The sequence below is a fragment of the Oryza brachyantha genome, chromosome 2 (assembly GCF_000231095.2).
Source record: "Oryza brachyantha chromosome 2, ObraRS2, whole genome shotgun sequence".
NCBI classification, from domain to species: domain Eukaryota; kingdom Viridiplantae; phylum Streptophyta; class Magnoliopsida; order Poales; family Poaceae; genus Oryza; species Oryza brachyantha.
In genome coordinates, this window is record NC_023164.2 from 3,037,499 (window position 1) to 3,062,865 (window position 25,367).

General features: G+C 40.4%; 2 protein-coding genes across 2 annotated transcripts; both read left to right on the top strand.

The window, feature by feature from the left end:
• The first annotated feature begins 7,455 nt into the window (after positions 1-7,455).
• On the top strand, positions 7,456-9,206 carry LOC102701333 (zinc finger protein CONSTANS-LIKE 3-like). Its single transcript, XM_006648308.3, has 3 exons — positions 7,456-8,170; positions 8,260-8,388; positions 8,493-9,206. Exons 1-3 carry the CDS (start codon positions 7,538-7,540, stop codon positions 8,799-8,801), a joined length of 1,071 nt encoding a protein of 356 aa, XP_006648371.2. The 5' UTR covers positions 7,456-7,537; the 3' UTR covers positions 8,802-9,206.
• Positions 9,207-19,422: 10,216 nt separating this feature from the next.
• LOC121053639 (protein GLUTAMINE DUMPER 4-like) lies at positions 19,423-20,109 on the top strand. Its single transcript, XM_040521367.1, has one exon. It carries the CDS (start codon positions 19,472-19,474, stop codon positions 20,045-20,047), a length of 576 nt encoding a protein of 191 aa, XP_040377301.1. The 5' UTR covers positions 19,423-19,471; the 3' UTR covers positions 20,048-20,109.
• Positions 20,110-25,367: the final 5,258 nt, after the last annotated feature.

A 25,367-nucleotide genomic window follows, 5' to 3' on the forward strand; every position in this document is an offset into this window, starting at 1 on the left:
GATTGACCCCTAAGAGCAAGTATTATAGCAGGCTATAAGTTGGCTATATGCTTATGTGAAGGAGAGAGTGAATGAGAGAGAGTGTAAGTAGGTTGGTAGCTTGTAGTTAGCTTTGACAAAGCAACCAAAAAACTCTGTGAGAGTGACATATAAGTTCTGTATTAATGATGAAGAGTTAACTAATATATGGGTATGCTAAGAGAATGCTATAAAAAATTTTATAGCTAACTTGTTAGTTTGGCTATAATATTGACCTTGCTCTAACGTACTTATCGTACCTGCCGGTCGCATGGGATGGCGCGTGCGGGTCGTCTCGTCTGCCCTCGCGCCGCGGCCATGCAAACGGGACGGACAGCCAGCGTGCGTGGTCGATGAAGCCGGGCTGGGCCTCGGTTTCGCACGAAAGAAGCAGCCCAAAACGAAGGCCCCCTTTGTAGAGTTGCATCACCACACCCATCTAGAGCCTAGAGGCCTGTGGGCAGTAGAAGGAAGGAAGCGTCTGGAATGGTCGGCCGGAACTGAGAGTGAGGTGGCATCCACGGTACGCCAGGGTACAGCCGACCTTGCTGGAGTGTTTTATAGGAAATATTTACAATGTAAAATAATTTTTGAATAAAAGGTTTATGCACGTATTTTTCGTGATTTAAAAGTAAGAGATGAAAAATAAGTTTTGATGAAAAAATCCACAATACTAACTTTAAATGTAAATTAAAAATTTTAATTTTGACTACTAAATACTGCGAATAGACGAGGATCCAGATCCAGGGAATACTTTTCATCGTCTCTCCTACTCCATCTGATGATAAGATCAATAGGCTCTCATCGTTTTGTTTTTATAATTTGCAGCTAAAACTTTTATATACGTGTCCATAGCGATTTAAAAACAAAATATGTAAAATAAACCATGATGAAAAAATCATAAAATTAAGTTCTAAAATTTAAATTTTAGCTTATAAGCAGCTGTAACTGCGAAACGTTGGCCCATAATTCCCTTGATTTTGCATGCTTTCCTTGCGCCCAAACCAATCCTGGCCGTTTGACTCTCCCTATCGGACGCACGCGCGTGAAGCAAAGGCAAGCGTCGATTCACGAAGGAACGGAGAGCTATCTCGATCGATTCACGCAATCACGCCCATAACTTGTTCCACGCAGCTCGATGTACGTCTGTCATATCCAGCTATCCGGTCGGCGACTTGATGCCTCTTTAGAGCGAGTACAAGGTTTCAAAAATCGTTCCCTTATATTTAAGTTTGTACGAAGGACAAATGTAAGATTTACAGTGAGTTATAACATAACCTCTAAGGCTTTATATGTATATAAAAGGTGGATCATATATTACATTGATGATATAACGTATGTTTGTGTGTAGTTATTGTATAAGTTGACTTCGTATTAGCTCTTAGACCGTGTTCGTTGCCCCCCTCTAAGTTAACTTATCCTTCTCGTTTTCCACGTGTGCGCTTTCCGAACTGTTAAACAGTGTATTTTTTACAAAAAAATTCTATAGAAAAGTTGTTTTTAAAAATCATATTAATTTATTTTATATTTTTATTAATAATTAATAATTAATTAATCATGTACTAATCTATTACTACGTTTTACGTGCTGGGTAGTTAACTTACCCTCTCTTAAACGAACACGTCCTTAGTGACATGGAAAGTTTTTGAGCTAGTAGCTAGCTCTTCTATTGACCTTCCTCTTGCCTCCCACAAGATGGCTCATCAATCGTTCTCCACTCCGTTTTAAAATCTAACTATTTTGGAATTTCAATCTTATGCTATAAAAATATAATATATTTTGTCGTTACCATCTGTTCTATCAATTGCCTTTTGTTTATTTTTTGTCTATTTTATCCTATGATTATAAAAATACAATAGGTTTTACATTTTAACCTTAAATTCCGATAAACAACCTATATATACTTATAGTTTGAGACGGAGACAGTACATTCGTTGGGTGCAACCTTGTCTTACCATCAAGGCCGCGTTCGTATATGGGGTATTTAAGTTAACTTACCTAACACGGAAAATGTAGTAATAGATTAGTATATAATTTATTAATTATTAAAAAATATAAAATAGATTAATATGATTTTTTAAAACAACTTTCCTATAGAAAATTTTTGCAAAAAATACACCGTTTAGCAGTTCGGGAAACGTGCGCGTGGAAAACGAGAGGGTTAAGTTACCTTAGCCTTGTTGCCGAACGCGGCCAAGTAGGAGTACAACACGGAAAAGAAATTTCCGCATGTTATTTACTTCCTCTGTCCCAAAATAAACCAATTTTTCACTTTTTACCTTCAATTTTTGACTCTTTGTCTTATTTAAATTTTTTACGATTAATATTTTTGTTTTTATTAGATGATAAATCATGAATAGTACTTTACGTGTGACTAATTTTTTTTTCTAATTTTCTGAAAATTTTACAAATAAGACGGATGGTCAAACGTTGGACACGGAAACCGGACGATTCGTTTTTTTACCACTACAAGTACAAATTGCGCATAAACAATGCAATTAAAGCTACTCCTGTTACTCCAACCATTATAAAATAGTACTAATTCCATTTGAAAATATAAATATTTTTAGGTTACTTAGTCTAAGTAAGAAAATAAAAAATTATATATTTACTCATTTTGATGGTCAGTATTTAAAATTGGAATTAATTAAAATTTATTTCTAAGCATATGATTCTCTAAAATCATGGAAAGATTAAAATCATTCAAAAATATTTATATTGTGCTACAAATTTCGAATGGTAAAAAGCACATATTTTGAAACAAAAGGTGTATAATCCTTTCTATATTGTTTATTAAATATCAAGGTTAGATAAAAAAATATGTTTTTAGTCACTTCAACCTTTAATTTTGAGTTTTAAATAGTTTAGACCCTCTTTCTAAACTTCTAATTGGTCGAAGAATTATTGATGCGATGAGGATCATGATAATCAGCACAAAGATATTTATATTTTAACATAAAATGGAAATTTATAACCGTGCGATTATGATTTTACAAAGTTAGAAACATGTCACTGGTATCTCAATAACATATAGGGACCACACGAACCAACGGCATATGGGCCAGGATGGCATATCTACGATTTTGTAAAAAAATTGTAATAGTATATTTGTAACTTTTTATAAAATTAAACACAATATTCTAAGCACGAACTGAGTACTAACCTACCAGCAGTACGAGACATAAACAGTGCACGCAGGCACAGCAACACGCAGGCACGAACAAACAACGGTTTGGGCAGGCATGAGTGGCGCGAAATGACGGCATCCGGTTCGTCACCCCTCGGCGCGGCGGATTGCCTCGGCGGCGGGGCGCCCCACTTCCCTTCCCACTAGGCTCGCGTCGCGTCGCGTCGCGTCACTCTCATCTCTCTCCCCCTCGTCAACGCGCGGCGATCCGCGATCCGCCGGGCCGTGTCCACCGCCGTCAAATCGCCCCCAATTTGACACCCTGGAGCGGTATGTTTATAAATAAAATATATTTTATAGTTATATATATATCGATCCAAAAGTAAAAAGTTGAAAATAAAAAAGGAAAATAAATTATGATTAAAAAACAAAAAATAGCTTTAAATTTAAGGGTATAAGTTAACTTATCCGACACGAAAAACGTAGTAATAGATTAGTACATGATTAATTAATTCTTAATTATTAAAATATAAAATAGATTAATATGATTTTTTGAAACTACTTTCCTATAGAATTTTTTTTCAAAAAATATATTATTTAGCAGTTCGGAATGCGTGCGCGTGAAAAATAAGAAGGTTAGTTTAACTTAGAGAAGGCCGAAACTGAGAAGGACAGATGAGCTAGGCTGGAAGAGAGAACAGAGTGCATATATTGCTGCTTGTGGCCGTGTGCAAATAGAGTTTTTTTTTAATATTATTAAAAAAGTATCTTGAGCTATTATATTTTTTAATATAAAAGTTAAGACCTAAGTTATCATGCATTTTAACGTATTAGAATTTTACACTAAAAATTTTGGTATTTTCTGAGAAAAAACAGTGCAAAATAACATGTAAGGGCTTTTCAATCCAGTTGGTGTTGGAGACTTGGAGGGCTCGTTCAACTGCTACGGACCGGCAGCACGTCCGCAGTAGTACTCTCTCCATCCCAAATTGATCATCATATAAAAGCAGGCATAATAGCAGGCTATAAGCCAGCTACAAATATATTTTAAAGAGATAAGAGAGGAGAGAGAAGAGTAGTGAGTTACTAATTTGTAGCCAACTACAACACAGACTTCAAGACACAATATATGTATGACAAGTGAGACATAGTAGTATATGTTTTATAGATAGTTATTGTATAAATTGACCATTAGATTGACTATAGATGAATTAGAGCCACTAGTTAGCTGTATTATTGAACTTGCTCTAAGGCTTGGGTACAAAGACCAACAATCTATTTAATTAGCATTAAAAAAGCTAGAGTCACACATCCCAAGCTACATGCATACATGCAAAATTGAAATTAGCAAATCACACCAAAGCTGATTAGATAGTTGCATGTAAGTATTTAATGTGCATGTGAACCAAAGGGGTTTTTACACTACAATTAATGCAGAGTAGGTTCTCTTCTCTTATATGATGATCAATTTGAGATTTCTTTTTTCTCTTATATGATTATCAATTTGGGATATAAGATGATCAATTTGGGATTTTTTTTTCTCTTATATGATGATCAATTTAGGATGGAGAGAATACATACATGCGCGTCCAACGCTCCCATGCGACGTGTTTCTAGCACAAACCGCACACAAAGTCCAACTTTGAAACTTCTTTAAAACAAGGTACACACGGCATACAAGTCCTACTCAATTTAAACCCAAAAGCTGCGTGGAAAATATGGGTGCAATGGTCTCTTCAACATGTGTGGAATAGTACATGCTCGCAAACTACAAGAATTATCGTTGGCAAGGAAAAACCGCGGTGTGTTTAATAAATGATGATTGTATTGGGATGGAAGGTATGTGTGCGTAACACTTTGTTTGGTTTAGGTGACTAATCCATTAGTCTCTCTATTTTAGTCTTCTTTAGTCCCTAAAAACCTAAATATGAGGGATTAAATGAGACTAAAATTGTATTAGTATATTAGTCCCTTCTATAGGTACTTATTAGGACTAAAACTTCCTTTCATATCAACCCCTAAACAAAAATTTCTATATATGATATATTTTTAGTCTCTTTTAGTCCCTCTAACTAAACAGTAGGGACTAAAGATTTTAGTCCAGAGACTAATTTTTAGTGTTAGGACTAAAGAACCAAACATCACCTAAGATAGGAAAAAAATTTAAAAGGGTAACTTGAGAGTTGAGAAGTGATTTATGAGATAAAGTAGCACTGGAAATGCTTAAACGAAGTAATTCTAGTGTAAATTGCAGTTTGGACTCACTTTTATTATTAAAGTTTTATTTTGAGTCGTTATTAAACCAACCTGTTTATTTTGGACAGGGCAATTCTACAGTTATATAGTTAGGATTATCCAACGACCTTTTCACAAATTTTCAATTTTCTACTTTAAATTTGGTTCACGGTATTTTATTTTTTAATATTGGCTTTTAGATCGCTAATAATATGTATATAAAATATTTATTTATAAAACGTTGGTAATAAGTACCTAATTTTATAAAAAATATGGTACACCTTTATACGATAAAATTGCTTTCCAAATTTAATTCACTCGTAATTACATGGGAGTGGTAACGTCTACCGAGACGTGAGAAGAAAACTCCACCAAGATGGACATCGACTGGCAAGCGCGAATAATCACAAGTGGTAATGCTGAAGCCGACGAGATTGATGGAAGGTTGTTCTGGTCAGCGACACCCCATATTTTCTTCCTTATATTTATAATAAAATTTATTTTTTTAACTTTAAATTTAAAATTAAATTTAAGGTTTTTAAAGTATCGTTAAAAATACGTATATAAAACCTTTATTTAAAAATTATTTTCCTTTTATAAATATCCCGCTACAAACAATCATCGGTTTACTATGGAATAATTAACTTTTTATCACTTTTTGTGTTTGGTCATAATAGATTTATCGCTGGACCTCACATATCATACACATAAGGATCCACGTGTCACATACAAATCCATTATCGTTAATTTTTTTAAATGGCAAAAAATTAAATGTCCTGTTTATCAGTAGCGCTGATCTTTTTCTTTCATGACACTAGCTGCTGCTCTTCTACTTGACCAGGTCAAACCGCCCGCCCTTCCTCGGTTCCTCCCCCGTAAAGCTAATCTTTGTCTCTTGCAAAAACACTCGATTCTGCACCATGGAATTTAAATGCTTCGACGTCGATTGAAATCCTCCCCTCCCCCGGCCGTCGACTATCGTGATATCTCCATAGATCTTGCTCATCCACTAGTATTTTTGATTTGCGACTAGTCAGTAATCTTCACTAAGCAAAAGATAGTGGTATTACTTTTCACTCGTTGCTGTTTTTTTCAACTTTTTTTATAAATAATTTTGCATCTCAAAGTTGATTTGTCGTGTATGTAATATTGTCATGTGGGGTACGGAATACAGTGCAAACATATGCGTTAGTATGGGAGCACTAGTTTAAAGCTTGGATTATCATAAGCCAGGCTGCTTATGGCACACCTTTTGGATGTGATTACCGGCGCCTTTCGGTCTAATCATGGACGCTAATCAGAATCAGGAGATGATTTGCTTTTTTGTTAATTTTTATTATTTTTATCATCACAAGTCCCATATCCATGGAGGAGCAAGCGAGCGATGGATGGATGGCGTCTTGGTTTGGTTGGGTTGGCGCCCCCACTTGGTGGGCCCCACCGTTCGCATGGCCCAGAATAGACAGGCGGGCCCACCACCTCCACCCCCACGAGCTGGGTTTTTTTTCCCACAATTTTCGCTTGGCCCACGGAAGCCCACGTGTCCCGCGCCCCGCCACGTCACCGTCCTTCCCCCACCTAGTCACCTACCCATCCCATTCCTCTCCTTCCCAAACGGATGGTTTTGGAAAAAATAAACCCCGGCAAATTCAACCCACCTCGACCCGACCCGACCCGACCCGACGAAATTTTTTATTAAATAAAATTTTTTAACAAATAATTTTATTACTCAGTCGTGAGTAAATTTTTTTCTGAAACTGAATCTTTTGGTCACGTAAGTGTTGGTGACGTGGCAAAATAACGTTATCACGTAATCTGGTCAGCGTAGCATGATTTAACAGTTTTGCCACGTCATTGTCGATAGCAAGACAATGACTTTGACAAGCTGTTCTGCTATGCTAATGTTGGTGACGTAATCAAAAGGCTCATACGTTGTAAATATTTTCTTCGAAGTTTAGAAATAAATTTATTTGTTAAAAAGGTTTAAAAAAATAAAAGCTACGCGGGATCGAGGCGCTTCCCTTCCCGCGCTATAAAGCGACCACTGCTCTCGGCTCGCCGGCGCCGCGAGCTCCTCCTCGTCGTCGTGGAACGTGGTAGCTTCGCTTCGTGCCGTGGGTGACATCGCAGCGCGCGGGCGAGGTGCGTTGCTTGGTAATGGAGCTAGGGCTGGGGAGGTACTGGGGGGTTGGCGGGAGGCGGTGCGGCGCGTGCGCGGCGGCGCCGGCGGCGGTGCACTGCCGGACGTGTGGCGGCTGCGGCGGCGGAGGAGGAGGGTATCTGTGCGCCGGGTGCGACGCGGAGCATGCGAGGGCGGGGCACGAGAGGGTTTGGGTGTGCGAGGTGTGCGAGCTCGCGCCGGCCGCGGTGACCTGCAAGGCCGACGCGGCGGCGCTGTGCGCCTCCTGCGACTCCGACATCCACGACGCGAACCCGCTGGCCCGGCGCCACGAGCGCGTCCCCGTGCAGCCGATCGGATCCGCCGCCTCGCATGCCGACGCGGCGGACGCGCTGCTGTTCGGCGGGGAGAAGGACGCCGCCGTCGACCTTCCCGGCGCGGTCGGCGCCGCCAAGGAGACGACGAGGCTGGACTTCCTGTTCGGCGACTTCATGGACCCCTACCTCGGCGGCTCCCCCGAGCTCGCGCGCTTCCCTCACGCCGACAGCGTGGTGCCCAACCACAACGGATCGACCGGTGCCCCGGTGGAGCTGGGCTTCGCCGGCGGCTCCACCGCCGGCGCCAAACCGTCCTACAGCTCCTACACGGCGGCGGCGTCGCTCGGCAACAGCGTAAGCCCTTGCTTGCTCTTCCTCGCATCCCTACTCTTCGCGTGCATCTCAAATTCTAATCTTTCTTGCTTGGCTTCCCGATCGAACAGGGCTCGTCGTCGGAGGTTGGGCTGGTGCCGGACGCCATCTGCGGCGGCGGCGGCGGTGGCATCATCGAGTTCGACTTCGCGCAGTCCAAGGCGGCCTACCTGCCATACGCCTCCACACCCAGCCATAGTGTAAGCGCACGAACGCCATGGACGAACAAGCTACATCAATTTTTTGTGTCACCGATCCATGCACCTAACTCTGATTTCTTTTCTTCCCCCCTGTAATTAACTAGGTGTCGTCGATGGACGTCGGCGTGGCGCCGCCGGAGTTCAGCGGCGTCGACGGCGCCGCCGCCGGGAGGGCATACCCGGCGGCGGCGGGAGAGGACCGAGCGGCGCGGCTGATGCGCTACCGCGAGAAGCGCAAGAACCGCAGATTCGAGAAGACGATCCGCTACGCGTCGCGCAAGGCCTACGCCGAGACGCGGCCGCGCGTCAAGGGCCGCTTCGCCAAGCGCGCCGACGACGCCGACGCCGCCGCGCCGCCGCCGCCGCCCGTCATGCTCGACTTCGCCGGCTACGGCGTCGTGCCAACCTTCTAGGATATGGTCGTGTGCACGTGCTGTTCTTGCACGTTTTTTTTTCGCCGGCAAATCGATCGATCACGAATTCTAAGCTGGCGTTGCATACGAACGACGTACTACGTACTTCACCATGCACGCGTGTTTGCTAGGACAAGCCAAGCTCTAGGTGATCACAACTCACAAACCTTTAAATTTTTTTTGAGCTAGCCTGCACTGATCAAGGCCAAGCTAGTGTGTGTAATCGTGTTTGCTAGAACGGCTACTAGTTCATCGGATCTGTGTGTATGGTGTTTTGCAGCAACTGATGATGAAGACAAATATTTGGGCGAATTTATAGCATGCTTGGTTTTTTGAATCAAGATTACTCATACTTGAACTTGATTGTTTGATGGTTCATTTCTGTTCATACGGCCATGACATGCTTGACTTGCGTAGCACCAAAATCGTTGAATTGGCCAACGTCAAACATTTGTTTGTGGATAGAGAGTAATAGTTACCGTCCTATTATATCATGTGGCAACACATTATGCAAACTAAACTAGCAAAAGGCTCACATAAATACAAACAGCAATAACACTCACTAAATACAAATGGTTTGTAAGTAATTAAATGGCTTAATAATAAAATACGTGCAACCTTTTCCTTGAATTAAGAAGCACGTGCGTTTTAATGTAACTGAGAAAAATAAACCACCGAGATCCAGGTTCCAAGTTCTAATGACCTGGGCTTGCAGGTGCAGATGGTTTCAAATTCAAGAATTTCGTACAAAGCATCATGTAGTAGGAATGCAAACACAGTTCTTCAACCAAAAAAAAAACTAATGAAAATGAAACAAACAATTTTAAAAAAAATCACAGGACTTTTAAATGGAGCCCAATTCTGGAAGGAAAAGTATTGGGCCGCTTCGCAAATTCGGCCCAGAAATGGAGTAAACCTCTCACGGGACCTAATTGACAATATAGGGTAAAAACAAAGGACCTGTAACGTAAAATGCAACAAGAGGGAAGGCCTAAATGTAAAATTGAATCGCCGTGTTGCGTGCGTCCCCAGCCAAAGCCCTCCTCCACCACCGGCGCCGCCACGGCCGCCGTCGCCGTCGCCGGTGCCATGCTGCAGCTGCTCGCGCCACTCTGCCGTCAGCCTGGACGAAGCGAGGGCCGAGGAGATGCGGGGGCACGGGCTGGACCAGGAGGGGTTTACCCCGCTCAGGGTGGATTTGGCATAGGGATGGCGGGATTCAAGCCCCCGCTATCTCCGTTAAAGTTATTAAAGCCTCACAAATACCCCCTAAAATTTATAGTAAAGATCAAGAGTGTTGAAATTTTATCTAACTTGTTCAGACTCTCCTAGTATCTTTGGTTAGATCCGTCATTGACCGTGCTCATGGACATGGCGCTCACGTTAATTCCTCCTCCGGTCTCCACCTCCGCCTTCTCCCTCTCCGGCTCGGTAACACCATCATCAAGGTGCAGCGGTAGTGTTCATAACAAATTTACAGCATGTTTGTTTGGCAATTGATGAGAATGTATTAATCTATTCTAGAACGATACTGCATTATGTATATATTCATAGCCTTTGGAAGAAATAGCTGTGTATTTGGCATGATCAATGAGAATGATTCATTACGTTTGGAACATCATTTTAGAACTGACCAACGTTTTAACAACTAAAATGAAATTAGCATATTATTTGGTAATATGGGGGCCAATAATATACCTATGTACTGTTTCCATGTAGCCTGACGTGATATGCTTGAGTAGACTTTCACAAATATTCATTTTAGTTTGTTAAAAAAAACGATATTGACTATATGAGTAAAAAAATGCATCATCACAGAATATTTCCAGTACCTTTAGGACAAGTGCGTACTACTGACTACTACTGCCTCAGTCCCGAAATAAGGTTATTTTTTAGTTCTTAGATACAATATTTTGACTCTTCGTTTTATTTGAAAGTTTTTTTGTGATTAATATTTTTATTGTTACTAGATGATAAAATATAAATATATATAGTACTCTATACGTACTAAATTTTTTAAAGTTTTTATATAAAATTTTCAAACAAGACGAATGGTCAAAACATTGGATATAGAAATCAAAAAATGACTTTATTATAAGACGGAGGTAGTATAACTTAGGTACTTGTCTTTGATGTTTGATCACATCAGTTTTATGACTTCACGTCAATACCTGCGGCTATTTCCTTCCCATATCCTATAGGTCAACTGCAAGCTTTACTTTCAGGATTTTTTTTTTTGGAATGTTTAGCTTGGTTGAAATTTTGAAATGATTGTTTGTCATTGGAAATTACAGTTTGTGATGTCTATTCAGATGAGTTTCTTAAGCAATGATCATGCCATCTTATGAGTTAATTATATCAAGGACTAGTGTTATCATCAAGGACATACACATATTAGACTAAATGAGAAATTGCCCACACACTTCTTATTTATCTCCTGGTGGTGGCATACCTTCCTGACGACCATATACCGTTTTGTATTACCTCTGCTGAACTATGCACCATTATTGATTTGCAGTCTTCTGGAGAAGATGGTGATTGTGATGAAATTTGGAAGATACTCTGAATGGGCCAAAGTCATGGAGCTAAAGTCTGCTAAATGGACTAGAGGTACAATTTGGAGCTTCGGAGGCTCGGAGCTGGAAATCAAAAATAATTTATAGGTAAAACTTTTATATAAATGTTTATAGCGATTTATTTTTTAAAAAATAAACTATAATAAAAAACACAAAATCTACTTTAAATTAAGTCTTAAAATTTAAATTTGTGTTTATAAGCAAGTGCAAAAGTAGAAGGATGGGTGCATATGAGAGACTGAGACCAACAGAAATTTTCTTCTCTCTCGCTGCAGAAATTCAGAATGGAGTTTGGTTTTTTTTTTTTTTGCTATACGTTTTTCGACAGATTTTTCTTCTGAAAAACACTCAATCTTTTGGACCGTTCGATTCTGCTTCAGCCTTCAATTTATTTCGTCGCTTCGTTATTAGAAGCCCAGGTCGTGTCATTTATTTCCTGCTTTTGTGTGATCCCAGCGATTGTCTGGTTTTACTTTCATATTTGTTCTTTCTAGTTTCCACTGTCCCAAGGAAGTAATTGGCCGGCTTCCTCGATTGGATGACTACTGTGTGAGAGTGTTCATGACAAGAAAAAAGAACATTTTTAGATTGTATATTAGAGATCAAGGTTAAGAAATGGTTATAATGCACTTTAATAAATAAAAAATGAATTATGGATGGGGGTTGATTGGTAGGTGAGGATAAAATTGAAAATTTTTTGAATAAGAAGTGATTGATGAAATAAGTAGTACTGTGAATAGCAAATGTTTATATTTTGGTATAAGATTTAAAACCTAGAAATACTTATATTTTAGAGCGGATGGAGTGGGTTCATACAAATATTTATATAAAGTTACAACGCAATTTACATAAAGTTATCATGTAACCTTTCCAAATCTTTATGTAACTTTCTTATTATTTTTCTTAACAAATATTGTAATTTTTCAAATCCCCATATGATAGACATCCCATAAAAATGCTGAGGCCAAAAGCAAAATTCGACAAATAAATGCAAATTTTGATTGGCTCATTAAGGAATTGATGTGAGTTATATATTATAATTGTACGTGTAAGCTGCGGGCGTGCTAAGGGCTGGAACAACTCGGCAGCAACCTACTATAAAGGTTCAGAGGAAAAAGGAGAAGAAACTCAGAATTGGGATTCAGCAATGAACTGAAGCCAGGGTGTAAGTTAATTTATCCCTGGGGCAAAAAACATAGTAATAGAAACATAGTAATAGATTAGTACATGATTAATTAATTATTAATTATTGAAAAATATAAAATAGATTAATATGATTTTTTAACAACTTTTCTATAGAATTTTTTTGCAAAAATACACCGTTTAGCAAGTCGGGAAGCGTGCGCGTGAAAAACGGGGGATAAGTTAACTTAGAGGGGGCAACTTAACGTGGCCTCACTCTTCACAAGAGCTGATATTACTAGCAATAGTTTAAAGGCTTTAAAGTGATGCCAATAAGGTAAGAAATGGACAGCCTGAGCTGACCATATGGATGAAAAGAAACCACTGCATTTTCATTTGGAGATCACTGTTCCAAATCAACAGGATCAGTAGCATCTACACCTGCCGGAATCGGCTGCGTTCAGTGAACTCAAAGGTTCAGAGGAAGCAAAAGGGGTCAAGTTGATCATCGCATATTCTGCATTTCCTGTGTGGCTGCTTTTCCAGCTTCCAGTTTCGACCCATCACCCATGGTTTGGTAGGTGAAAGCCTGAAATTATGGAGTAAGCTGGAGAGGGGTATAAAAGTGCAGCAGCATCATATTCAGATAGCCAATGAGGAACAATAGCAGCGGCAGACGGTGAACACAGCAGGTACATGTTCTGTCCTCGCCCGTGGGTTCGGATCCTCTGCAGTGGCAGTCACTAAGGACACTCGTAGTACATAGAGCTTTATATGAGTGGTCTCAAATATCACGTAGACTAAATTTTGACCCTCAACACCTTCATGCAGAAAAGTGATATAAGATATCACTAAAACCGCTTCTCTCTTTCTCCTAAACATTATCACCGAACGACGCCATGTCTAGGCAAGGCTTGGGCAATGTGGAGCTCGAGCGGTGCTGCATGGAGCTTGGGCGGTATAGTTGGCAATAAGGCCCGAGGCCCGACGGCCTGGCCCAAGGCACGACGTCATGGCCCGGCCCAAACACGACATGGCCCGATTGGTGTTGGGCCCGACGATTGGGCCATGCCTATGTTGTATCCTCGGCACGCTGGGCTGGCTTGTCACAGCCCGGTTCAACTAAAAAAATATTTTAAGGACCTAAAATAGACTTAATTTATTCATATAAGGTCTAGCAAAAAGAAAAGTATGCAAAATAGATTTACTCTAACTATATATATGACAACCCAAAGAAGAGGGGAAAATAGGCTTATTTCAACGGCCCAGAGAAGTGAGGGATGAGATATAGACTTATTTATTGAAGAAGCACTGTGGGTCATCGTGCCTTCGGGCCGACCCGACACGGCCCGAGTAGGTATTGGGCCGTGCCTGGGCCGCCGGTGTTGCTCGTGGGCCAGCACGGCATAGCCCGATAGGTTTATCAGGCCGTGCCAACCTGACGCATTCTGACATGGGCCCGATCATGCCTTGGCCGTGCCGGGCGGCCCATTTGGCCAACTATATTAGGCCGTGCAACACGTATCTCGGGATTAAGGCGGGCAACGACAAGCATGGAGCTCGACAAGATAATCGGGTTCACCCTTCTCGGTTGCTGCACTCTCTCTCCCTTCTTGGTTATCAACCACCACTCTCTCTTCTCCAGTCATGTACAATGATGGGGCCTACGCCAAGGCACGAGGCAACAAAGGTATGACCTAATAGCACAAACCCCTGCCGTGCCCTAGCGCTATCCTTTGCCGAAACCACTACGTCTTGCAAATATGTAAGTAGCTTGATGAGGCTACTTGCCCTGCCCTCTCTCTTCTCCGCGGTAACCAACAGAGGACGCGGTGTGGTGAGACCACTCGCCACATCTCCGCAGCGTGAATGCTCTAGCATGTAGTCATGATCCCACATGTTAGCTGCTATCACTGCAGGAACAATACTACAACGAATCCCTAAAGATTTCTCGATCCGATATGCAGCAACAGTGTCCCCACTCCCCAAGCACCTGGGCTACAGTCCCCTACTGAATATATGCAGGCGCAAATGCAGCGGCAGCATAGGCGGCCATTGCCAACCTGCAACCAAAAGCCCCGATTCGATTTCGGTGGGCAGAGAGGCCGAAAGCAAATTCCAGAGATCAGGCATGGCACTATGGCGGGGGCATTGCATGATTTGATCATCCGATGGGGACTTGCACTGACCCAGTTCGTCATCAGTTGCGTCGCGAATTCGCAAGCTTTTCTTTTTCTCTCTCTCTCTCTTTTTTTTTTTGGGTTGATGACGATAATGTTGTTTCTTTTCTCCCGCCAAAAAGATGGCGCCTTTTTCTTTTACCATTTGTCTCCTTCTCTTTCGTGTGGCATCTTCAGGTTGGGCGGGTCTGAGCTTATCCCGGCGAGCGGCGGCGGCGACCGGCGTAGGGCACACCGGCGTCGGCTCGCGGCGGGTGGCCGGCAAGCTCATGGAGCTGGGGCCATGGCCTCCTCATGGATGCTATTCGCTCTTTGTCCCCAGCTTCAGTGTGCTGTCACTCTGTCAGCCCAGCTAATCTGCCCACTTTTTATATGATTGATTCGATCTGCTCCTAGTCCGGAATAGGTTTAATCTCTTGCAGATAAAGTGATAAACTTCCTTTAAAGTATTGTGGGAAATGTTTTATTTTTTTAAACACAGTTAGGATTCTGTTTAAACTTTGTTCTCCCTACAAACAGATTGATGAGAATTTTGGTTGAGTTAACTCTTCAGACTGAAGTCAATTTAGAATATCCGGCTTTATAAAGTTCTTTATACTTTATGAGTTAAATATATCAACCACAATATATACTTTATAGTTACTGTATGTTTGTATGTGTTTTTTTTTTCTTAGACAAGTGCAGCTTTGATTGGTTAAACTAGGTTGTTATATATTGGTTTTTAAAATTAAGCTAGAGTTGAAAAATAAACTTTGATGAAGAAAATTCTAAAATTATGTTTTAAAATTTGAATTTTAGTTGGAGCTGACAAGTCAATCAGCAGACGATGAGAATACAGAACTTAAAGGTTAAATATTTTGAATGGGTTCTATTTAGTGTCAAAGTTGGTTTTAACGGTAACCAGACCAGATTATGACGCCTATTTGTGCAACTAAAAAAACAAAAGAAGTTCAAAGCCACGCAATCACCCAAACAATTACATCTTGCATGCAGTATGCATATAAGCCCAAAGCACGCAAAAACCAAAAGGGGATAGATACCATGATTAATTCCATGTCAACGAACTAACTCAATTAAGCATAGAGAGAATCATTTGCATTTTTTTTCACTTTTGCAGTGTTCTAATAATTATATAAATCCATCAAGGAAAGGACATAATCGATGGGCCGACTTGATGGTGATAGCCCAACCAATTGGATCATCTGGCAGTGGACTCCAATCAGATACTCGAATTAATTCAACCGTGTCCATGTATCAAGCAATAGCTATTGATTTATTGAACAAAGTTTGTTTTTTCTGGTATAAGGATGAATCTTGCATCAAGCTTCCTAATCAGTAAAAAGAAAATCAGTTTAGGTAGATTTTTCCTTGGCTTTTTTGCGTGTGTGTTTCCCGAGCTGTTAAAAAGTACTTTTAAAAAAATATTTCTATATAAAAGTTCATCATCTTATATTTCTAAAATAGATTTTTAACTTTATCACAGTTAATTTCTTCGTTTATAGCATTAAATAGGTATCACAAAAGTCAGAAGATATTTCATCATCATCCTCATCTATCTAAAAGAACACAACATGTTTTTTGACGAGAAATCTTTCTCTGTAAAAGGAATCATCTCTAATACTTAAAAGTTGAGTCATCCGTTCTTCTTTCTATCCCAAGTCATGTAAAAAACATTACTTTAAAAACAAAAAAAACATGTGGTTTTTTAAAAGAAAATTTTTCTTTTCTCCATGGGCATACGTAGTTCATCATCAATTGTACGAATAATTTCTTTTCTCTAAAGACATGCCCAGTCTATCATTAATTATATGGACCTGTTGCAACGTAGGAGTATATTACTAGCCATGTTAAAATTCAGAGTTTAGTACCTTTAATTTCGGACATAAAAGTTGATAACATTTGTGCTTGTATCGAGATTATAAATAAAACGCTGATGTTGTTGTTTCACGTTGATAAAAAAATGTCAAGATTTTTAGGTGCGATCTGTTAATGGAACAAAATTCTTCCATTCTGTAATCATTTTTCTTTAGTAAAGGTTGCGTTTTGATCACAACCTAGTGAGCATCTGTATATTCTATGTATCTTGCAAACAACGTGCATCGAAAAAAAGGAGAAATTAAGGAGTGAAAGGAGGAACCGACTTGCATAGTTGATGCACTGTTCAATTTGTCATCGTCAACTGTGCCCAAACACATTTCGAATTGCAATAATTTCGTTTTTTTAGTTGGCTAAATCTCATGGTGCATCCAAAAGCTTTCAAACTTTTTTTATAAAAAGGATTGCTATTGCCTTTCTCCCAAAAATGATAGCTCACTGCCTTTTGAATAAAAGGACTGGAGACTATTGAAGTAGTAGGAGAGGTGAAGCAACACACTAGAGCATTATGACATTATCCTTTACTTTTAGAAACACTAAAGCCTTATCTGTCACATTAGATTCTACAACTTTTACATATTTGATTAATGTATAATTTTAACCAAAACACTTTGGTGCATGTATAATTTCAAATCAAAAACACTTTGGTGTAGTTTTCACCTTTAGACGTGATTGCTAAAAAGATTTACGCAGAAAACCGAAACTCTGTTGATGTAAGAAGGCGAATCTCGCCAATATCTCAATTATTGCAACAAAAGTGTACCATTGCTTTTTTTTTCTTCTGTCTAAATTTATCATGTGCTGAAGTTAAAACTATAAATATCACACAAAAGCAGTTCCTTTAAGAGTAACCCTCTGTAAGGTAAGAGTTTGAGAGTTCAGAGATTAATTACTCTCCCCAACAAGCAACATCAATAGTGAACGAGAAGGTATAATATTTTCTTTTGTTTTTTTTTGTGAAAAGGTTATATGATATGATTGAAAAGTTTAAAATATTCCCTCTTGCAGAGAGCGCCAAAGTGTTGTAGGAAAAAAAAATTGCATGAATCTTACAGGAAACAGTTTCTGTTTTGCCATCTATAAATTTTACAAAGCCTTTCCATTAAAAAAAAGAAGGCAACACTGGTCTTCCCCCAACATATGCGATCCATGTAATGCTCAGTCCACTTCAGATTAATTGAACATATGCACAAAGATGATTCCAGATAAGAACATGGTTTTGCTACCAGTTGCTAATAGCTTGCAATATCTTGCAACTGTATATTTTCCCCCATTGCCTTCTAGGCCAAACTTGGAGCAGAAAAGAAAACCAAATTTACCAACTCAATAAGAACAAACTCAAGAAAGAAAAAAGTTTGTTTCAGAAGTGATGCAAGATCCAGCTACCAATGCTGGAAAAAGGGTTTCAGTTATAACAGAACATGGAGAAGAAACATGTATCCCTTCACTGCTACTCCTCTGCTCCTGATTTGTCTGATCAGATCAACAGCAGATAAGCATGCATGATTCTTTTCAACTTGAGATCTAATCCCAGATTGTCCAAAAGCGAGTTTAGTGTTAGATATGCAACTAACCAGTGTCATGCAGTGCCAACTAAAGCTTCAAAAGAGAGCTGCTTTTGCAGCTGTTATACTTAACAACCATGCTTGCACTGAGAATATCAGGTTAGCAGGCCAATCAAGCAAACCAGGGTGCTTTTGGAATATGCTTACCGTCAGACCAGTGGCAAATCAGATGCAGATTATTTTCAGACCCTTGTAATCTAGGAAAAGAATTAACCGATTTATTAGTTGATTGGTAGCTTTCTAGCTAGCATGATAGGTTTATTTTGGTAATTAAGCTTCTGATATAGGATTTACAAATCTTGTCATATCATGACACACCTTGATCTTGCACTGTCCTAAGTACTAGCTAGCTACTACATATGTAGGATTAATTTCTTGACATAATCATGCATTGTGCCTAACAAATTGACCTTTGAAGAAATAACTTCTGTGAATCTGTCCACAAACAATTTATAATTTTATATCATCATTTAGACTTCAATTTAATTTACTTACCGCACTAATATCGTTTTCTCATTGCTGGCATTTTCTTCTCACGTTAGTACTTGTAGCTTCAATTACTTAGTTACTTAATTAGTCACTTTAGTAGTGACCTAACAAACTGGCCTCTGAATAAATAACTTGTCAACCACTCCATAAGCAGTTTATTTTCATAACATCTAGTGTTGTTTTATTCAGGATTGATGTCAAACTTTTAAGAAGTTGAACTATATAAATAATTTTTAAATATATTTGCATCAAAAATATACAGACCATATGTATAGACTAATTTTAAAATTGTTTCAATAAAATGATAATTTGCTGATATGTATATATAGTAATGAAAAATAGTGGTTAAAGTTATTTTTTAAGATATCTTGTCTTTATCCAAAACGATGAGTATTGATATATACTATCATCATTTAGGCTTCAATTTGCTTAGAGCAAGTTTAATAGTATATCCAACTACTAGCTCCAATTTATTTATAGTCAATCTAATAACTAATTCATAATCTATAGTCAATCTAATAGCTAATTCATATAATAGTTATCTATAAAACATTAATACATGGTCCCACATGTCATACAGACACAGTGTCTTGGAGCCCGTACTACAGCGACTACAAATTAGTAGTCCACTTCTCCTTTCTCTCCCCTCTTATCTTTGGCTTATAGCCTGCTATTGTTAGTGCAGTAATTAACATCTTTTTCTCATCGATTTGTCATTTTCGTGTCATGTTTGAACTTGTGGTAGCTTCACTTATTTCATGGACCTCTATAAATAGGGACCATGCCAAGTATACACATTGCCACATCTCTCTGTCTGAAGCAACAGAGAGAAGCTGTCAAGCTGACACTGGCATGCTGCAGCTATGAGGCCGGGAGCCGAGTACACCATGGTCCACGGCCCGGCGGCGTCGGCGGCGGGGCCGAGCTCGAGCGCCGTCGAGCCGGCGCCGCGGTCGCCGTGGCAGTCGCCGGTGCCGTACCTGTTCGGCGGGCTCGCGGCGATGCTGGGGCTCATAGCGCTGTCGCTCCTCGCGCTGGCGTGCTCCTACTGGAAGCTCGCCGGCAGCAGCTCGGACGGCGGCGGCGGCGGACGGGAGAGCCGGGACGACGGCGGGGAGAAGGGCTCGGCCGCCGGGGGCGCCGGGCAGGCCGGGCGGTGGCGGGACCACGTGGTGGTCATCATGGCCGGCGACGAGCGGCCGACGTTCCTCGCCACCCCGTCGTCGACGCGTGCCGCGGACGCCGCGGCGGTCGGCATGGCAGTCTGCTGCAGCTGCGGCGCCTCCGGCTCGTCGTCGACGGAGGCGAAGACGACGGCGGAGTGCGAGGCCAGCACGCGGCCAGCCGGCGACGGCGAGCCGCAGGCGCAGAGCCCAAGCGAGCAAAATAGCAGTAGTCACAGCGCTGTAATTACTAGCTCTAACTCAACGCAAAATTAAGGTCATAATTAATACCTCTGTTTCATATGTTGTGTATCCTAAATTCATATAGATATCAATGAATCTAGACATATATATATAAACAATATATAAACAATATACATTAGTTAATAGATAAATCTAAGCATAGCTAAAACGTCTTACGTTATAAAACGGAGGGAGTATCATAATTAAGATAATAGAACTGTTAATTACTCTCTTTTCTTTGAATATGATTATTTTTTTGCGCCTTCTTCATGTGTCATTTTTACTGCACCGAAAGTTAAATTAAGGGGCTGTAAATACACTGAGATGAGTAAATTAATTATTGTAGCGAGCTGTAGATTACTTCTGATGAATTACAACCTGCGTATTTAAATACATTTTATTATTGACTTTATTCGTTGTTTGATAAATAACTGTAACTACTATTTTCTATTAGTAATATAATAATAAATCTAACAAAATTACTCCCTCCACTTTTATTTATACGATGTTGGTAAAAAGAATAGAGGGAGTACAATGCTGTAAAAGTACTCGTAAAGAAAATATGTTTCTTTTCAAATTAAATATTTTAGGAATCGTTGATGGGCAAAGTTTTGGAAGTATAAATGAACAAAGTCAATATTTTTATATTTTCAAATACGGAGGGACTATAGTTCAATCTAGAAAATTGCTATTATAGCATCATCAAAATGTGCATTCGCTGGTATACCATTCTACAATGTGTATTCGCTAAAATACCACTCTCAAACAAATCAAGCTTGATAAAATATCATTTGTCCTCTTTGCTGCAAATTAAAAATGTTTAAACCACATTTCAATAACTACGCGGACCAAAATACCCTTGTATAAAATAATTGAGCTAGCTATCATTGTTTTTTTCTATTAGAAATGATTGATTTTTTTGCATCGTGTTGTAGACTAGTTTTTTTTCACCGTGTTGTAGCCTAGTTGAATAAGCTATGCATTTTGTTCAGGTTAATGAGATGTTATTTTTGTTGACGGTAAATTATGTAAAGTATTTAAATGCTATGATTGGTTTCTTTAATAATTCTATAGCGTGTCTGTTAATTTTTTTGCAACATTTTATAACGAATATATAACGAATATTTTAAATCATGTTCTAATGGAGATAAGTATCTAATATAGATAACTAGTACTTAAGTTTAAATCAGACCGACGTTACAATTCAATCGTTTCAGCTAGGGGTATTTTAGTCGTTATAAAAATATGGATTAAACTTTTTTTATTTGTACCAAAAGGGATAAATGTTATTTTGACAAGCTTAGCTTGTTTGAGAGTGGTGTTTTAACGAATGCAAATTATAGAATGGTATACCAGCGAATGCACACTTTGATGCTGCTATAATAGCAATTTTCTCAGTTCAATGCGCACAAATACATGTACAGTACGTTAAAAATAAGTAGTACGAAACAAGCATACAAACGCTGGAGCAGATTACGGGCTCCTTTGGAACACATGGCGGTTGTTTGGTTTTTTTAGGCATACTTACGTATGAAAATAATTTATGAATAAAATTTATATATAAATATATATTCTGAGTGACCTAAAAGCCAAGGCTAAAAAATAAACTTCCGTAAAAAAACCCTTCTAAAATTAACTCTAAATTTGAGGTTAAAAATTTGAATTTTGACTTAGGCATGCACTATGCAAGCTATTCGATGGAGTGGTTCCAGTTAAAAAAGCAAGTGTCACGTAGGATGAACTGATCTCACAGTGAAGCACTGCTTAACGTAGGTCCCATAAAAACTTACTTTATTTTTTTATCTCTCACCTCTCAGCTCTCTTCACTCTCACTCTCACCTCTCATTCTCTCTCCTTCTCATCGATGACGAGTGGTCGGCGGCGGGGTGCTCGGCGTGTGCGGCCGGCAGAATCCTCCCGGCGGAGCTTAGTCCCGGCAACGGTGTCCTCCTGGCAGAGTGCTCAGCGCGTGCGGCCGGCGGCATCCTCCCGGTGAGTGCTCAGTGCGCGTAGCCGGTAGCGTCTTCCCGGCAGAGCTTGGTCCTGGTGGCGGCATCCTCCAGGTGTAGCTTGCGGCGGCGGCGCTCTCTCCTCGGATTTGGAGTCCCGGCGGTGGCGCTCTCTCCTCGGCAGCAGCGGCAAGTTCTCGGCGCTCTCCCAACGTGTCTGTTCTGCTCTCCCTCGCCGGTTCTACCTCTCGTTGGCAAAAGAACTATGGTACTGACGAGGCGAGCGTGCCCTGCAGAGGTGACGAGAAGCTCTGCAGGGACACGGGTTGAGTTGAGCTGGAGGGAATCTTTGATGTTTTTATCTGAAACCATACGATACCTTGCCGCACTGTGCATGCCGTTATAAGCATTAGCAGAAATGAAAAGATGATGGTGAGAAATTTTACATGTCTCCCCATAAAGCAGTTCAATCTGCAAAAATTTCTGCAAATTTCTTCCAACCAAATAGGCCTTTGTCATGGACAAAAAAGGCATGCAATGCAATGCAAGAACATTATAATCCGGAGGGCCAGAGCCGGCAAGAAGCATCATCATGGGCGTGCAGACTTGCTGAAGGGACGCCCGTTTTGCATGGAAAGTGTGTCTGACCCTGACCTCGGACAGGTTCATGTTCTTTGCCCATGAGCTGTCAGCTGCCCTACAATGTTTCTTGTCTGCATGGACCGATTTCGGCTAGGTTGTTTTGTGAAGAGATAACCAAAACTATCCCTAGTTAATTTTGTTTAGAATGAATAGCTTTTGACATACTTTGGCATATCAACTACTAAAGCAAGGAATAATATGATTAGCTGATATCGAGCACTCTCATCTTTGGGTTTTTTGCTTATGGTTATAAGCGAAAATATAAATTTTTAACCTTAAATTTATGATTGATTTTAGAGTTTTTTTTATCGCAGTTTATTTTATTGGTCTTGGCTTCTAGATCGAACACATATATAAAATATTATTTATAAATTATTTTTTATAACTATATCGTTCGATGTTTTTGCTTTTAAAAGCAAAAGGACGAGGACCAAGTACTCCTATGTGGAAATGATGATCCCACGTGAAAGAAGGACACATGGTCAGATTCTCTCCCTTAACTGCAAGTGTAGTTGACTGTTGCACCTGAAATGTTGAGAATTCTTGAATTCCTGAGCAAACCGACAACTCGGACTAGATGCTTAATTCCTTTTTCCATGCCCTATCCAACTTGTAGTACATGTCTACAAGATAATATTCTCCAGACGCTTTTGACTTGTACAGTAAATTATAAGTAACACTTTGATTGATGCCTGAGATGATAGTCTTACCTTACCGATTTCTGTTTTAGAGCTTATTCGTTTTTTTTAAAAAAAATATTACGTCCGTTCTATAATAACTTTATTTTTTTGTTTTTCCATGCCTAACGTTTAACCATTTGTTTTATTTGAAAAATTCGTACAAAAACTTAAAAAAATAGTTACGCATAAAGTACTATTTGCGTTTTATCATCCAGTAAGAATAAAAATATTAATCGCAAATATATTCCAAATAAGACGAAGAGTCAAAACATTATACCAAAAAACTGAAAAATGGTCTTATTTCGGGACGAAGGTAGTAGTTAGGTTCCCTTGAAACAAAAAAATCATAGGAATTATAGAGGATTTGTTTTCTGTAGGAAATCAAATGAATCACTTTGAATCAAATGATTGATCCATACCAATTCCAATTCCTTTGACATTTATATGGAATGAGCTACTCTAGAGGGATTTTGGAGGAAAATAAGCAATGAGGCCTTACCTGTTGGCAATTGTATGTTTAGTTCACTGCCTCACTAAATTTTAGAATTGTCAAATTTAAATTTTAGATTTTTCAAATTTTAAAGAAGATTGAAAACGGCAACAAAAAATGAACAAACCGTTGCATCACGCAGCGAGGTTGGCCGTTGGCCCTTCCCTGCGCTGCCTTCCCAGTCGCCGCAAATTTGGGTGGGCCTATTGGGCCGAGCCTTTCATACTAGACGAGGCCCATCTATGATAGGCCCACGACGAAGCGGCAGGGATCACGGCCCATGGATGTGGCTGGCCCACGAGGCCCATCTGGTAGAAGAATGCGGAATCGCTCGTACATAACTAGAGAGAGAAGGAGACGCACGCAAGGCAACGCGCAAAAAAAAAAAAAAGGCGATCTCCATTCTCTCCACCCGCGAAGGCGAAGCCTCGTGAGATCTCCGGCCGCCGCCGCCGCCGCCGCCATGGACGCCGTTGACTCGGTAGTCGACCCGCTCCGCGAGTTCGCCAAGGACAGCGTCCGCCTCGTCAAGCGCTGCCACAAGCCCGACCGCAAGGGTGAGTAGAAGCGAGGGCGCAGATCCCGATCCCGATCCGCTGCTGGCCTGTGAGGCTCGCGTCGCGCTCGCGCTCGCGCTCGCGCCGGATCTCATGTTGGTTGTGGGTCGTCTTGCAGAGTTCACCAAGGTGGCCGCGCGGACGGCGATCGGGTTCGTCGTCATGGGCTTCGTCGGCTTCTTCGTCAAGCTCATCTTCATCCCCATCAACAACATCATCGTCGGATCCGGCTGATTTCAGCCGCAAGGTATATTTTGTCCCTTGATCGTCTGCCTCGATCATGTTGCTTTGTGTCGATCGACGTGGATGTGATTTGTTCTACAATTTGGTAGGGGTTTAGTACTAGCAGCTCGCTTATATCGAATTCTGCACCTATGAGGCACTGTTCAATACACTGGCCCAGTATGTACCCTGTATTTGTAATCCTTGGGGGTTGGCTTGGAATTTGAATACTCGACTCATCATGTTTTGGTTGACATGGTAATTGACACCAATCGCTGTGAGATCACCTTGGCCTCACCCAATTGGCCTGAAGTACTCTGTCATGAAGTTTTTGTAGGTGTAGTTTTAGCTTGGTTGCAGGTCAATCATAGTTCAGTGGATACTGTGATGCCAAATCTTACTAGTTATGCCGAAGCCTACTCTCCTAGAGAACATTTTCATCTAAATGTGCGGAGGTGCCTGCTCTCTTAGAGGACATTTTCATCTGAATTTTGCTTTAGTAATATATATGCGTGTTATCCTTTTGCTGCGTAGTGAAGTCCAGTCCAAGTTTAGTACCCTTGTTACATAACTTGGACAAGGTATTTCTTCTATTCTAAATTTACTCTCCTGCACTTTCAAGTGCAAGTGCACTGTAGGTGGCTAGGTGCCATTGGCTTCATGGCTGTATTTTTTCACATGTTATCATTCTGGCAGGAAGTGCCATACTTCCAAACTCCAAGAAGTGGTCCAGCCTGCTTAAGCAAGTTTTAGTTTTATCATGTTTTATATCTACTTCTACAACTTAGCTCAAGGCTCATATTAATTAGCACT